This window comes from Mus caroli, chromosome 3, assembly GCF_900094665.2.
Source record: "Mus caroli chromosome 3, CAROLI_EIJ_v1.1, whole genome shotgun sequence".
NCBI lineage: Eukaryota > Metazoa > Chordata > Mammalia > Rodentia > Muridae > Mus > Mus caroli.
The window spans coordinates 81702205-81719898 of record NC_034572.1 but is presented as its reverse complement, the minus strand read 5'-3'; the positions used below and the strand labels follow the sequence as shown (position 1 = coordinate 81719898).

Here is a 17694-nt window from a genome sequence, read left to right as displayed (position 1 = left end):
CTTTAATGATGCTAAATATGAATTAGAAAAGAACACAGTCAACAAGCACGATGGCATCTACCTTTAATTCCAGCACTCAGGAGGTAGAGGCAAGCTATCCTGGTATACATGGTGAATTATTAGGCAGCCAGAACTACATAGTTAGACTCTTGACTCAAAACAAACAAACAAACAAATAAACAAGAAAATCTGGAATCTTCAGTCTAAATTTATATTAAAGGCTTTTTACAAATTTATATACTACATGTCATGTATACCTTATTTGGAATTTAACAATAGAGGCTTTTTACAATTTATAAACTACAGGTTTTGTGTATACCTTATTTGGAATTTAACAGTAAACACTCTACTAAATAGGAAATTATTTAAATGAGCAAAATGTCTGATGTTTCCAATGCTAGAAATATCTTTGGGCTAACCATGGAAGAATGTGCTAGATTTAAAATGATGCTTATTAGTGAGTTAAAAAAAAATACAGACTTATTTCAAAACAGTATTTCATACTAGATTTATAACAAATCACTTCTTCCTAATACAATTAAAGCACGGCACACATTTTAGTTCTAAGTGTGTGCAGTGTGCATATGTGCACTGGTTTGCATACATGACTGTGGGCACATGTGTACACTGGGATGTCTGACTGAGGTTGATGTTGGGACTCATTCCCAGTTGCTAATCAACCTTACTAACTGAAGTAGGGTCTCCTTAATCAAACTGAAAGCTTGTTGGTACTGACAGTCTTGCTTGTCAGATTGCCTGGAGACTCCCCATCTCTACCTGCTAAGGCTAGAATTATAGGCAGGCTGCTATGTCAGCCTTACATTCATGTGGGCATTTTAACAGTTGAGCTATTTCTTCATCTCTAATATTTGAAGACGTTGCTAAAGGTTTTGTTTGTTTTTTTGGTCCTGGATTTATGTTCTGAATCTCTTGAATAGCATTAAAAGTTTCTTGTCAAGTTGAAAATTGACAAAAAAGCTGGTTCTTAATAAAATCAGTGGTTTCTGACCATACAGTCCATATACCTCATCAGTTAAATGCACTGCAGGAAGGAAGGGTTCAGAGTCTATGTTCGTCGTTTTTAAGCTAAAAACAAACAACAGAACCCCAAACAAAGTGTTTTTCCTTCCTCTAATTAGAAAATTCTCTACAATTCCCAAGTTAGATTACATTAAAATGGAATTCCCTGGAAACCTCCCAGAACCATCACAATCTATTTTAAACCCTCACCTCTGCATGCTTATACTTTACTTATGGGTGTATCTACGATAAAACTCTAGAGAAAGTGTCAAAACCAGGATATTTTCATCAACTGATGTTTATCCCCTTCAGGTAAAAAAAGAAACAAAACTAAGTATGCTTTAAAATGAGAGAGAGGGAGAAAGGGACAGAGGGAGGGGGAGGAAGAAGGGAGAGGGAGAGACCGACAGACAAAACCAATGTGTCTTCAGAGTGATTCCAAAACAAAAACTAAGTCATTTGATTTATTCAGGAGGGACAAAATGGTGGAATGCCTGAAGTATAGAACATGTAATGTTTACATGCAGCCAATCATTTATACTGCTCCACGATCCACTCTTCATTGTCCACTTTGAAATCAGAATGTTCTGCCTCGCACAGCTGGTTATGAGCTAAATATACTACAGACAAGCTCAGTTTGATGGCATGTACCTAAAGTTTTGGTGGCACACTCCCATAATCCCAGCATTCAGAGGCTGAGGCAGGGGGACCCTGAGTTTGAAGCCAGGCTGAGCTATATTACAAAATCTGCCTTTAAACAAACAAACAAGAAAAACAAAAACAAAAAACAAAAAATGCTGTTTGTTATTCTGGTACACACCTTCAATCATAGCTCTTGGAGACAAAGGCAGGCAGATCTCTGTGTTTGAGGCCAGCCTGATCTAAATAGTGAGTTCTAGATCAGCCAAATCCTTGCAGAAAGACCCTGTCTCAACAAAGAAATCACTAAATTAAGTCTGGAGAGATAATTCAGGGATTAAGAGGACCCAGGTTCAAGTCCCAACACCTACACAGTAGTTCATAATCACCTATAAGTTGTAATTATCTGTGGATCTGATACCCTCTACATGCCTCTGAATGCAAGTGATGCAGACGTACATGCAGGAAAAATACCCATACACATAAGATAAAAAGGAAAATTAAAAGTGAACCTCTGTTAGGGGGTAGAGGAGTGGCTGAGGGTTGAGGGCACTTAGTGTTCTTTCAGAGGGCCTCTATTCACTTCCCAGCACTCATGTCAGCTGGCTCACAATCACCTGGAGATCTGATGCCTGGAGCTCTCTACTTGCAGCATGTCAGGGAATATTCAATCACTTTACCTACTCACAGGTTAAGTTAACCTTAGCCTTCATTACTATGTGTCATCTCCCCAGTCTATTCTTTGAAAATAAGTCAGTATGTGCAGTTAACATGCAAGGAGTCCCAGGGCTGGAGAGATGGCTCAGTGGTTAAATGCACTGGCTGCTTTTGCAGAGGTTTCAGGCTCTTTTTCCAGCTCCTACAGGCCAGTTAAAAACCATCTGTAATCCCAGTTCCAGAGGATCTAACAGCCTCTTCTGGCCTTGAAGGAGACAGGACATGTGTTTCAGACACATGCAAGCAAAACACCATATACACATTAAAAAAAAGATAAAAAAGAAATTCCACCCCTTGAAAGGGGAAAATCTTCATGCATCACTTCAAGTTGCTCTGTATAGAACTTGTGTCCTTTCATTTATTTAGCCAATCATTTAGTTCTATCAGCATTAACAATTGTGTATTTATTTTAAGGTTATACCCAACATTATTAGCATTATTTAGTGACTTGAATTGTTCCAAGTCTTGCCACTGAAAGTTGTGTCATGCCAGGCGGTGGTGGCGCACGCCTTTAATCCCAGCACTTGGGAGGCAGAGGCAGGCGGATTTCTGAGTTCGTGGCCAGCCTGGTCTACAAAGTGAGTGCCAAGACAGCCAGGGCTACACAGAGAAACCCTGTCTCTAAAAAAACAACAACAACAAAAAAAACAAACCAAAAAAAAAAAAAACAAACCAAAAAAAAAAAAAACCCAAAAAAAAAAAAAAAAAAAAAAAAAAAACAAACCAAAAAAAAAAAAAACAAACCAAAAAAAAAAAAAACCCAAAAAACAAGAAACAAACAAACAAAAACAAACCAAAAAAAAAAAGAAAGTTGTGTCACAAATATAAATTTTCAAAGGTGATGATTTTTAACACTGTGAGGGGGGCATTTCAACATAATGAACTTTAAGTTATATAAGAAAAACAACGATAAACCTTGGAGATCAATTTAAAGCAATGCTGTTTTAAAAACCTTTACAATTCAAGAATAGACTACCAACAAAAGCAACCACAAACAAACAAACAAAATCACACACACACAAACATGAACGCACAAAAACAGTAAACAAACCCATTAGAACTGCTATGAAAGTGTTAAAGCATGATTTAGAGGGATAAACTAATTTTTTTGAGTCATAGTCTTTGTAATCCTGGCAGAACTAAAGCTTGCTATGTAGACCAGTGTAGCTTCAAACTTACAGAGATCCGACTGCCTCTGATCCCACAGTGCTGTGATTAAAGGTGTGTGCCAGCATCCTAACTAGTACAATCCAGCTCTTCTCTTTTTTTAAAAAAAGATTTATTTATTATTATACATTAGTACACTGTAGCTGTCTTCATATGTGCCAGAAGAGGGCGCAGGATCTCACCACGGGTGGTTGTGAGCCACCATGTGGATGCTGGGATTTGAACTCAGGGCCTTCAGGAGAGCAGCCAACACTCTTACTCGCTGAGCCATCTCGCCAACCCCAATTCAGCTTTTCTTACTTAAGTTTTTTCACTTTCCATTTATTCTTCAGCCTGCAGAAACTCAACAGATTGCTCTCAAACTGAGACAATATAACTGATAAAGCCCAGGCTGATCTATAGGTCCCTTCTGTCCCTTGCCTCCAGGGTGCTTATAGGCTTGTGCATACTCCACATATGGCTAGTACTGGGCAATCTTGACAATAAAGTTAAGAAACCTCGAAGGCTGATGATGAAGCATAGAATGGTGCTTACTACCAAGTCTGATCCTAGAACACACATTAGAAGGAAAGAACTTACTCTCACAAGTTGTCCTCTGACCTCACCACATATCCTGAAGTGGGAAGCATGCCACAGCCTATATAGGTGCACTCACAGGATTTCAGTTTTCTCCTTTCACAATGTGGGGTCCAGGAATTGAACTCAGGTCATCAGATTTGGCAGCAAGTATCACAGGACTATGCTATTTTGCCACCACCTACCTTATTTCTTGAGATAGGGTCTCTTAATTGAGCATTGAGTTCATGGACTGGCTAGATTGGCTGGGCAATGAATGCCAGGGATTGGCCTAGGTCTCCTCCAATCTTTAGCTGTGATTACAGGCACATGCCACCACACTTGGATGGGTTTTAGGTCTATTAAGAGTAAGGCATCTCTCTAGCCCCTTCACCTAAGTTTGGACAACCCCTCCACCCAAGCAGGTCTTTGAGACAAGAACTTGTTATGCAGTCTTGCTATTTGCTATGTAGCTAAGCATGACCTCAAATTTTTTTGCCTATCTTCTTAGTGCTGCGAACTGTCCCCCCACCCTGCCCCCAGGTTTATGAGGGTTTTCCACATGTGTGTCTGTATATCACATGTGTGCCTGATACCTAAGAAGGTCAGAGGAGGGTGTTGGAGTCCCTGGAACAGGAGTCACAGATGTTTGTGAGCCACCATGGGTGCTGGGGATATAACTTAGGTTCTCTGCAACAAGTGCTCTTAACCACTGAGCCATCTCTTCAGTCCCTGTGTCGTTCTAACATGCCTACTGCACAGCACTCATCGTTAGGTGCACCCTCTCACATAGATTCTGAGACAGGCTAGACAGACAGGTAAGGGCACAGGGGAAGGGAAGAAGCTCATCTTAGGATCAGCCAAGAGTCAAGAATTCTAACACAATTAACAGGATTTGAAATGGAGGCCACATTTCTTTTATATACAGATACTTCAAATAATTGTCAAAATAGTAATGAATTGTGAGTAAGGCCTAAGCATATAGCTTTCTTTCTTAGTTATAAGCCTGTAATTTTCTAGAAATCTCACAAAAAGATTCCATTTATTAAAAAAAAAAAAGATATGTCTTAACTACCTTATGAAAACTTTGTGACCTATGTAAGGTTTTACACCGTATTGGATTGGACCCCATTCAAGGCACCTTTACAGCCACCTACCTACCAATATAATCTCACTCACAAGGGGGAGGACTGCAGTACAAACCCATTTTTAAAAACATATCAAACAAGACGTTGAAAAGGTTTTATTAAAATAACTACTCAGACTGTTGTAGACAGCAATATAGGGCTGTATCTCTGCCCTCTACCCCATAGCTTAACTTCTCTTTAAGATATAGATCCATGTCTCGTAAGATAGAAAGAAAGCTAAAGCTATTTTGTTTTGTTTGTTTTTGTTTTGTGAAGACAGGGTTTCACTGTGTAGCCTTGGCTGTCCTGGAACTCACTATGTAGACCAGGCTGGCCTCAAACTTACAAAGGTCTGCCTGACTCTGTAAGTCTCTGCCTCCCAAGTGCTGGGATTAAAGATATGTACCACCACCACTCAGCTTTTTCTTTTAGTTTTTAAAAATATGTATTTATTTTGTGTGTATGAGTGTTTGCACATATTGCACGTAGATGCACCACATGGATGCATGGCACCCAAAGTCAGAAAAGAATGCCATCAGATCTTCTGGAACTCGAGTTACAGCTGTATGCTAAAAGGTAGATGCTGGAAACTAAACTCTGGGCCTCGGCAAAAGTTGCCATCTCTCCAGCTTGCTAAATCTATTCACTATCTCTAATATTCTCCTCTGTGTAATACTTCATTTCACTTCATCTCAGGACCATTCAACTAAATGGCCCCAAATAAGTACACCACCCCAAATAACCACGCCTTTTCTTCTCCTAAGTAGTCTTAGCTCTCTACCTTGCAAGAGTCTGCTGTACAGGGATGCAAACAGAGGATATGATTCTGTTTGTTAATCTACTATTTCCACATTGCTGTCCTTGTCACTGCAAGAGCTGATTATCCTTCTCCTTTAAATCTTAACTCTGGGGGCAAAGAGTCTAGACCTTTACCCAAGCTAGGCAAGTACTCTACCACTGAGCCCCTGCCTCCCAAAGTCACTCTTGGTCCCCCACATCTCTCAAAAATCTCTTTTCTTGATTATTGTACTTCTGCAATGTGTGTGTGTGTGTGTTCCTTTCCAGTTCAGGATGTTCAAAATATCCTTTTTGCCCTACATTTCTCATGCCAACTCTTTTATCCTTAGGCTGTGTTAACTCTGTAGGTAATTAACTCTCTCCCATCTCTTCTTCTAATTATTCTATAATACTAACTACACAACAGTTCTCTCAGTTACATCATTATGTACTTGCTTACCCAACTCTATCATCTGACATCACAACAATGAGAAAGATAAGGTGTCAGACATCAGATCTTTGCTTACTACTGCATGTTAATAGCTAGAGCATTGCTCATGTTTCTGGAATTCAATAAATGAATGAAAAAATTAATGAATAAATAAATCTACAGGATTCTGTTTCTCCCAGTAACTGTTGCACATGCTGCGTATCCTATTTAAGTCTTTTCCGCAGGAGGTCATTCTCTGAATTAGTCTCCTCATTTCAAAGAATCCTATACCCCCTCTTTTGTACTTTTTATCATCTAAACAACAACAACAACAACAAAGTCGAGCACCCCAAAAAACAAAAGAAAACTTTTATTCTTCCTGGTTCAAGATAGGTTCATACCACAACACAAAGTCCCGCTGGGCCTGGAATTTGCTACAAAGACCAGGCTAGCCTTCAATTTGAAGTAATCTTTCTGCTTCTGTTTCCCAAATACTGAAATTACGGGGTAGGACATGTACCACCAAGCCCTTAACTTCACAATTAAGGAAACCTAATACAATTTTTGTTATTTATTCCTTTCTTCAACAGAAAAACAAGGGCCCCAAATTACAACACCTGGCAAATACTTGATAATTCAAAAACTGGCATCGGTTAAATATTTGTATAAAAAAAAAATTCTGTCAAAATAATTACAGAAGTTTTTCCCTCCACATCCAAACAGAATATTGGGGCAGTAGTGGTGCAACTGTACAACAGAGAAACCTAAAAAGATATTAAAAACAAAGAAACAAACAAACAAAAATCTTCTTGAGGGTTACATAAAAAAGGTGGGGGGGGGGGAGAGTCCAGCACATGGTATACATCTTTAATCTCAGCAAGAAACAATGGGTGGGTTCTCTATGAGTTCAATGATACATAGTGGGTTTTAGGACCGCCAGGTCTACACAGTGAGACCCTGCCTAAGGAATAAAAAACAAACAAGAAGAAATATTTTAGTTAGGGTGTGGTAGCACACGCCTCTGACCCCAGAACTCAGGAGGCAGAGCAAAGTGGGCTTTCTCTGAGTTTAGGGTCAGCCTGGTCTACACAGAAAGTTGTAGGACAGCCATGGCTGTTTAGAGTCTCTATCTCAAACTAAAAAACAAAAACGAACAAATTTTTTATTTTATTTTAATGGAGTTTAAGTGTTTTGCCTGCATGAATGGTCTGTGCACAATCTGCATGCCTGGAGCCTAGAGAAGAGGCTATCGCATACCCAGAACTGGAGTTACAACAGAGTCACTATGTATGTCTGTAAGCACCGAGCCGTTTTTTCCAGACTCCCTTTTATTCTTTTTTTTCCTCCTGCCCTTAGTCTACATTTTTTAAAGAAGTAAATCTAGACGGGTGGTGGCGGCGGCGCACGCCTTTAATCCCAGCACTCGGGAAGCAGAGACAGGCTGATTTCTGAGTTAGAGGCCAAGCCTGGTCTACAGAGTGAGTTCCAGGACAGCCAGGGCTACACAGAGAAACCCTGTCTCAAAAAACAAAAACAACAAACAAAACAAAACAAAAAAAAAGAAGTAAATCTATCTTTTCCACTAAGACATAATTTTGATCTTTCAAAGTTCATGAATAAAGAAAATTAGAAAAATATCTTCTTGTCTCTGAAGGTTCTAGTATACAAATGTTTATTTATTTAAAGGAATAAATAAATGAACACTCTTTGCTTACTGTGGTGAGCACTATAGTCACACGTAACTCTAACACTGTGCCTGGGTCACCTCTGGAAGATCAGACACGACAGCATCACACTTTACAGCTGAGTCTAGTAACCACCAGCGATAAGTTAGGAATATCCTTCATTTGAATAAGCAATGATTTCAGTTTTATCTCCACCTTCTCCATTCTCAAAAACCATTTTTCTAGGACCAACAAATGAACTACTTACTATGTTTCATGTCTTTTTGTATCTAACTGAAATAACTTTTATGGAGATGCCTAAAAGTACTCAGGGACTGAATATTCACTCAAATCTCAGTCCTGAAAAGTGTTCAGTGGTAAATCATCACCGAGACACGGGAAGTTTGGGTAACACAGAAGTATCTGTAACCACTCAACTAGCATACACTAACTACTAGCTACAGCTAACAAGCATCACAAGCCAGTTCTCACTGAAAGAACCAAGCACAAGCTTTTGTGCAAGGAAATTGGAGCATTTCTCTTGGTTTCCAATTTTTTTTTAAATGATACCTAAAAAAATAATTGATAGATAGATACACAGACAGACATTAATACAAATATATCACTTACCTTACTTCTTAAATAAAAGTAAAATAAAAATTTGGAGATTTCAAAATATATTTATAAAAACAAAAATTAATAAAGTATAAACTTATTAAAGAGGTCAATATATAAACCCAGAAACCAGTGGGAAAATAATTTATTATTGTAACACAAATAATAGACAACAAAATAACCCACTTACCTGCCAACGACTGTATTGCCCTTTCACTGGAAGGTAACGGTTCCTTTCTGTGAGGCCGATTTAGTGCAGTATCTTGTACAGGAAAGAGTCCAGGGCTGTCAGTTAATTTCTTCCGGCAACTGGAGTTAGGGTTTGAAACTCTGCAGCTGCCTATTGCACTTGTAAAAAGGTTCATATGTTCATCACTGCTGGCTGGCTCAGAATTGGGAGTAAATCCTCCAAGGGACAAACCGGGAGAACTTTCCGAGCAGTCAATTTGTAAAGGTGTTTGCAATCCCAAGGCTAAAGAACTTGATTCTGAAGGCTCTCGAGAAACCCACTGTTCTTCTCTGTTTATTAAGCTCTTTGAAGGAGAGAGATGAGGGCAGGACATGTGACACCTGTGCTTTTCCTTATGCTTATATCGATCTCCAACAGTATCCTTACCAAATCGGTAACGTTTCAAAGACTCCAAGACCGATCTGGAAGAGCCACTATCCATGGAAACCTGGGGCTGTTCAGAACGGTGCTCTCTGTGTTTGTGACGATGTCTGTGTTTGTGCTCCACCATCCAACCATAAGCCATCTCCGGAGGTACACTGGGGTAGGTGCTCATGGAAAGGAGAGGAGTCCTGCTGGTTGTAAGAAAAGCCTCCTGTCTAAGGAGCTTATGCTTTTTCTTATGATATTTGGTAGGATTGAGCAATAAATGACCAGCATGCATATAGGAGGGAGGTGGCAGTGGAGTGGTGAATGAAGGAGATGGAGGCGGTGGATAAAGAGTGGGGGGATACCTTCCATAATACCCTAATCCTATTGGAGCAGCTGTAAGGGGTGAGGGAGAGTAAGGCATGCCATAAGACGGATAAAATCCAGTACTAGATAAAGGAAAACTAAGGCTGTGCATAAAAGGCATTTCTGCCATTGCCTCCCTCATCTTAGGGGGCCTCCCTCGTTTCTTTTTTAAGTCAGGTTTCCGAATGTAGTGCAATGGGTCTAAGGGAAAAGAAGGATGTGTATAGAAACTATTAAAGTTGATTCGAAAAATAGTTGGCAGGAGGTCTCGGGGAATAAAATGATGGCTTCGATGGGTGATCCGAATCTCACTTAGACGACTTATCAGCTCCTCTAGTTCTGCGATGAAGTCTGGATCCTGCCTATTTCGAAGCTGGGGATATTTCTTTTTCCGTTTTCGCTTCTGTCTTTTCATCTTGTCATAGCTGAGGTAATCGTGGCTCCTGCGCTTACATTTGTGTTTGTGTTTTTCTTTGAGACTGTTTAGGACGGTAGAAGTTTCAGGGGGAATCAGAGAAATGTGCTCAAAAGAATGTCTCCTCTTTTTCTGTCCACAAAACTTCTCTGCCCTGTCTGATGTGCTATTATTATCTGTCCCAATGCCACTGTCACTGGGAATGGTCTCGTCACTATGAGACTCACTAACTGGGGAAGGAGTGGCTTCTTTCAGAGATGTGAGTTCACTCAAATGAGAGGGAGAATTTGGCAACAAAGTAGGAGGAGAGAGTCGCCTCCTGCCCTTGGAAGCCTTCTTCATTGCAAGAGTCTGAATCATACTGCCCTGTCTGGAGTGCACATGCAAATATGGCACTGAACTAGGTTCAACAAAGCCTGCGTCACTACTAACAGGGCTCTGACCTCCACTAGTCCCAGAAGACTGAGAGCAAATAGGTGATGGAAGGATCTCAGAGCTACTAGCAGGTGAAGGCAGTAAAGGGGGGAGGATCTGTCCTAATGCTGACCCAGCTGCCTGCTGAGCTGTTTGTTCAAGCACAGCAAGGCTGGCAGGGCTACCAGAAAGCAGGCCATTTAAGACGGTTTTTGGTTTCCGCCCCCTTCTCTTCCCTATGTAAATGGTCCCTTTCTTGCTGACATTGATTTGTTGCCCCAATTTAGAGCCAAATGTGGCAGCGAGACTTGAGACTGTATTGTGAAGCTTGGACTGCACTTTTCCTTTATTACTTGATTCTACAGAACTTGAAAGAATCTGATTCAACAGTTTTTTTCTCTTTAAAGTCTTCATTTTATTTATTTTGCGGATAATTGTTTTCATTAATTGTCCATTGTTTCGCTTGCTAATTTTTTTATCTGGTTCCATCTCAAGGTCACTCATACTGCAGACACTTTGCCTGTGACTGTCATCTAAGTCGTCTGTGTCCTGAAGCTGGTCCTCACTCTCAAAGAAGTCACTGCCACTTCTATGGTTCTCACTTTCAGACTCTAGCTTACTTGGACTTTCAGTGGCAACAAATGGAGCCACTGACAGGACAGGGGGCTTCATCTTCACTGGAGACCTCATCTGCCTCTTAGGCCTGCCTCTTTTTTTTGGAAAAGGAGATACAGACAAACTTTGTTTGAAGGAAGGAATTTCAATTTCTGGTTGTAAAATTGGGGGTTCTTGCTCTTCTTTAGACTGTAAAGAAAAAACTTTAGAGGCAGGTATTTTTAAAGTCCTTTTAGGTGGACCTTCCAGCTGAGGCATTTCCTTGGATTTAGGTCTTCCTCTCTTGGGCTTATAAATATCCGACAAAAGATCGCTAGTGACACACATACTGGAGGACAGTTTGTGAGTAATAAAAGACTTATGAGATGGTTTCTCGCTGTCAGTTAAAAGAGCAAGAGATGGAGCTGAAGACTTACTCAACTTTGGCAATCGGCGTTTAAGGAAGTCATGATCGACGAATGATGATGCTCCGATAGTTTTCATAAACTTCGCTGGCTCAGAACTATTTGATAGTGAGCTACAAGAAACATTCTTAAAAAGCTCTGATCTTTCTAAGTCTAGTCCTTTTGGAGACCGGCATGTGCTTCTTGCTACCACTTTAGTCCACCGAGGTTTTCTTCCTTTTCTTTTTTTCAATGGTTTGGACTGGAAACTCGAGCTTAGGCTTTCAGCAACCTGGCAGTGTTTGTCTGATGCAGTGACTGCACCAAGCTTTAAAAAAGGTTTGTTACTAAACAAACTAGTAAAATTAACAACGGAAGGAGTAATTGCATGAATACCAGAGTCAGAAGTCAAACTTGCCTTTTTTCCCAAGGAAGAACTTATTCTAGGAATATCTAGATGTGTATTTTTTGATTCATTTAGTTCTTTATCAATTCCTTTACATTCAATACTTATGCTATGACCTAATGACCTGTGACCAACATTCAAGTGGGTACTTTCAGCAATAAACTGGTTCTTTCCAATAGATTCAGAGATTTCTTCCATTTGTTCTGCTGTAGAATTTAAAAGTAATGGGTTTGGAACCAACTGTGAAGAAGTTTCAGGGGGACTCCTGGTTAAAGGATTAATAGACACAGGAGGTGACGAGGAAGGAAGATTGCTTTCTCCTACTGCACTGAAGGGAGATTTAGCTGTAGAGGCATCAGAGGCACCTCCTATTTGAAAGTCAGGAGAAGTGCAATACACAGGAGGCTGCTTTTCATGCTTTGAGGTTTCAAAGGCTCCCCTTTCACTAGATGAGAAATTGTCTTGCTGAATGCATGCTCCTTCATTAAACATTTCTTTCTCTAAATTAGTAATTTCTTTTCGGACTGAAAATTTTTCCAACATGCTTTCTTTACTATGCCGCATAACACTCTTCTCAAAAGCTTTGCCGGTAGCACTGTCTTTCAGAGACTCAGGAAGTTCTTGACTGTCATGATTACTTATGTTTGCACTACAGGAAGCCTTAAGTTGTTCCTGAGAGGGGAGCAGTGCTTCAGATTTAAGGTTTAAGGCATCTTTACTGCCCAGTTGTCCTGCCATAGGACAATTTAATAATTTCTTTCCAATGTCCTTATTAACCAATCCCATTGCTGAGCTTGCTACAATCTTCTTCGTAACATCCTTGGCCACTAGGCCAACTGTAGAACTCAGTTTCTTTCCCAACTCTTTATTAACCAGTCCAACTACGGTGCCAAGTCCTAATTTCTTGCCAGACTCTTTATTCACTAGCCCTGGAACAATACCAATGCCTAGCTTCTTTCCTGATTCTTTGCTCAGCAGTCCAACTGTAGTGATAGCCCCTGGCTTTTTGCCTAAGTCTTTATTAATGAATACGGCTGTAGTGCCAGTTCCCAATTTTTTCACAGAGTCCTTATTGATCAGGCCTACTGCTGCATTGAACATAGGCTTTTTCCCTGGATCTTTAGTTACCAACCCAACTGCTGTGCTAAGAGCTGGCTTTTTAATTAAGTCTTTATGAATTATTCCAGCTATAGAGCCGACACCTGGTTTCCTGATCAAGTCCTTGCTAACCAATCCAACTGTAGTGCCAGTTCCTAACTTCTTCGGTTTTGCCTTGGAAGACTTGGAAGGAGGACAGGTAGCAATGAGCTGTGCCAACTTTTCTGTTACACTAGTTCCTCCATTAAGTAATGCTCTGTCCTTTATATCAGGATCGCGACTGCCAACAAGAGATGGTGCTGCACTAATGTAATCTGCCATTTGTGAATGTACTGGAGAAAGCTTCTTAGACAAAGGATTACTTTCCCCCTGTGAATGAAGATGGATGCTTTCTTCAGCTTGGCAGTCGATGGCTGTAGCATCACCTGCTTTCTTGAACAATTTTGAAGAGTCCTAAAATTTGAACAAGAAAAATGTTTCAGAGAAAGCAAACTTTTAACTACCCATTATAATCTAACAAATTAATTAACTACATATCATATGCATACATACGCAGCAAAATATTTTTTGTTGGATTTAGTGTGTGTGTCTGTGTGTAATGAATCACTCATGTACAAGTACTCACAGAAGCAGAAGATTCACTGGAGCATGACTTACAAGCCGTTGTGAGCCACCCAATGTAGGTGCGGGGAAACAAACTAATGTTCTCTGGAAGAGCAGCAAACACTTTCAGCACTGAGCCATCTCTCTAGCCTCAGGAAAATACTTTTCAGAAAATTAGTGTTAGGTGGAGCATAGTGGTACATGCCTATAACCTCAATACTTGGGAGGCTGCGCCAGGAGTACTACTATGAGTTTGGGCTCAAAAGGAGGTATAACCCGAGTTCAAGGGTAGACTGAGCTATACAGTAAGAACATATGAAAAAGCCAAATCAATACAACAACAAAAGAAAATAAAACTAACTGGCAAGATGTAAACGTACTTGACACCAAGCTTGACAACCTGAAGTTAATCCCTAGAAAAATAACAAAGTAGAAGAAGGCCATCAACTCTACAAGTTGTCCTCAGAACTCCACCCACATACTGGAGCACAGATAACAACATACGCAGACAGACCCAAGTGAGTATAAAACAAAACGAAAGTACACTAATGTCATTTTTTGTTAGTTTATGCACTGTTATATCAAATGCTATCACTATTGTTTCTTTTTCTTTTTTGAGAAAAGGCCTTAACTCTATAGTCATGCTGGCCTCAAATCCTCAGTGTTCTGCCTCTTTCAGTCTCCTATGGAATTATAGGCATTTATCAAGACTTCTGGCTTAAGATATTTTCTTTGTTGATTGTCAATCATATAAACCTACATACTTATTTTAGATATATTTTCATGATTTTTGACATAGTAAATTAATACACTTTATCTTACTTCTGACTAATGATACGAATGTGGGCTGTTTTTTTGTTTTTGTTTTTGGTTTTTGGTTTTTGGAGACAGGGTTTCTCTGTATAGCCCTGGCTGTCCTGGAACTCACTTTGTAGACCAGGCTGGCCTCGAACTCAGAAATCCGCCTGCCTCTGCCTCCCGAGTGCTGGGATTAAAGGCGTGCGCCACCACACCCGGCTGGCTGTTTTTACTTTATTATTTATTTACTGTGTATGTCTGTGGAAGGACAACTTGAAGAAACTGGCTCTCTCCTTTCACTACATGGTCTCCAATGTTTGAACTCAGGTTGACATGCTTAGCACCAAAAGTGCCTTCACCAGCTGAGCCCTGCATCACCAGCTTTAATAGCAAAACTTTGGAACAATCCAAATGAGTAAATGAAATAGAATGAATGTATGATAAAGGACAAAAAAACCCTGAAAAGCCTTCTGGTATGGGCCGGTGCCCTGAGCAGACCTTGGGCATGAACCACAACAGCCAGAGGAAGCTCCACTTCCAAGCACTCTAACATGCCCAGGACCACCGGATCCCAGGAGTTTGGTCACACCAAGATCTCAGGGTCCCAGGATCCCAGGATCACAGAGACAGCTGAACTTTGAGGAGTTCTGATAAAACCAGAATCACAGGAAGGACGGCTCCAGTCAGATATAGTGAGGGCAGGCAGCACTAGAGATAATCAGATGGCAGGAGGCAAGCGTAAGAACATAAGCAACAGAAACCAAGGTTACTTGGCATCATAAGAACCCAATTCTCCATATCAAGTCTTGGATACAACATCACACAGGAAAGCAAGATTCAGATCTAAAATCACATTTCATGGTGAAAGAGGACTTTAAGAAGGACATAAATAACTCCCTTAAAGAAATACAGGAGAACACAGGTAAACAGCTAGAAGTCCTTAAAAAGGAAACACAAAAATCCCTTAAAGAATTACAAGAAAACACAACCAAACAAGTGAAGGAATTAACAAAACCATCCAGGATCTAAAAGTGGAAATAGAAACAATAAAAAAACCACAAAGGGAGACAACCCTGAAGTAAGAAAACCTAGGAAAGAGATCAGGAGTCATAGATGCAAGCATCACCAACAGAATACAAGAGATAGAAGAGAGAATCTCAGGTGCAGAAGATACCACAGAAAACATTGACACAACAGTCAAAGAAAATGCAAGAAGCAAAAAGCTCTTAACCCAAAACATCCAGGAAATCCAGGACACAATGAGAAGATGAAACCTAAGGATAATAGGTATAGAAGAGAGTGAAGATTCCCAACTTAAAGGGCCAGTAAATATCTTCAACAAAATTATAGAAGAAAACTTCCCTAACTTAAAGAAAGAGATGCCAATGAACATATAAGAAGCCTACAGAACTCCAAATAGACTGGACCAGAAAAGAAATTCCTCCCGTCACATAATAATCAAAACATTAAATGCACTAAACAAGGAAAGAATATTAAAAGCAGTAAGGAGAAAAGGTCAAGTAACATATAAAGGCAGACCTATCAGAACTACACCAGACTTCTCACCAGAGACTATGAAAGCCAGAAGATCCTGGGCAGATGTCATACAGACCCTAAGAGAACACAAATGCCAGCCCAGGCTACTATACCCAGGAAAACTCTCAATTATCATAGACAGAGAAACCAAAATATCCCATGACAAAACCAAATTTACACAGTATCTTTCCATAAATCCAACCCTACAAAGGATAACAGATGGAAAACAGCAGCATGAGGGAAACTACACCCTAGAAAAAGCAAGAAAGTCATCTTTCATCAAACCTAAAAGACAGCCACACAAACATAATTCCATCTCTAACAACAAAAATTAATAGGAAGTAACAATCACTTTTCCTTAACATCAATGGACTCAATTTCCCCCCAAAAGACATAGACTAACAGACTGGATACATAAACATGACCCAGCATTCTGCTGCATCCAGGAAATGCACCTCAGTGAAAAAGACAGACACTTCCTCAGAGTAAAAGGTTTGAAAACAATTTTCCAAACAAATGGTCCAAAGAAACAAACTGGAGTAGCCATTCTAATATCAAATAAAATCAACTTTCAATGAAAAGTTATCAAGAGAGATAAAGAAGGACACTTCATACTGGTCAAAGGAAAAATCTACTGAGATGAACTCTCAATTCTGAACATCTATGCTCCAAATGCAAGGGCAGCCACATTCATTAAAAAAAAAAAAAAAAAAAGACAGAAAAATGAAAAGAAAAAAAAAACTTTACTAAAGCTCAAAGCACACATCACACCCCACACAATAATAGTGGGAGACTTCAACACCCCACTCTCATCAATAGACAGACAGACCATGGAAACAAAAACTAAACAGAGACACAGTGAAACTAACAGAAGTTATGAACCAAATGGAACTAACAGACATTTATAGAATATTTCATCCTAAAGCAAAAGAATATACCTTCTTCTCAGCACTTCACAGTACCTTCTCTAAAACTGACCATATAAATGGTCACAAAATAGGCCTCAACAGATACAAGAAGATTGAAATAATTCCATGCACCCTATCATGTCAGATCACCACAGACTAAGGTTGGTCTTAAATATCAACAAAAACATCAGAAAACACACATATACATGGAAGCTGAACATCGCTCTACTCAATGATAACTTGGTCAAGGAAGAAGTAAAGAAAGAAATTAAAGGCTTTTTAGAATTTAATAAAAATGAAGATACATCATAATCAAAACTTATGGGACACAATGAAAGCAGTGGTAAGAGGAAAACTCATAGCTCTAAATGCCTCCAAAAAGAAACTGAAGAGAGAACCTCGCTCCATATATGACAGTGCTTGTTACTTAATATATGACTATGCTTGTTAGTGATAGCATGATAATTACTTGATTACAAGCATGCATTTATTTTTTAAAAAAAGCTAAAAAAAGAAAATTATTTTAAAATGTGATTGAGAGGGCTGGAGTGATGGCTCAGCGGTTAAGAGCACTGACTGTTCTTCCGAAGGTCTTGAGTTCAAATCCCAGCAACTATATGGTGGCTCACAACCATCTGGAATTAGATTTGATGCCCTCTTCTGGAGTGTCTGAAGACAGCTACAGTGTACTTACATATAATAAATAAATATATAAATAAATCTTTTTTTTAAATGTGATTGAGAATACTGTCATTTTGTATGTGTATCTGTTGTTTGTTTATTTGATTTCTTTGGGGGAGGGAGAAGGAGGTGTCCTCTTGACAGGGTATCTCTGTGTCATCC

At 39.6% G+C, this 17694-nt stretch overlaps 1 protein-coding gene across 9 annotated transcripts in view; it reads right to left on the bottom strand.

Moving 5' to 3' along the window:
* Nucleotides 1–17694, bottom strand: part of Ash1l (ASH1 like histone lysine methyltransferase) — a 130898-nt gene that overhangs the window by 85826 nt on the left and 27378 nt on the right. For all 9 annotated transcript variants that reach the window (XM_029475227.1, XM_029475230.1, XM_029475229.1 and 6 more), the window contains one exon: nucleotides 8902–13459. In XM_029475227.1, the coding sequence (XP_029331087.1) occupies nucleotides 8902–13459 (4558 nt within the window). The remainder of the gene's footprint in view (nucleotides 1–8901; nucleotides 13460–17694) is intronic.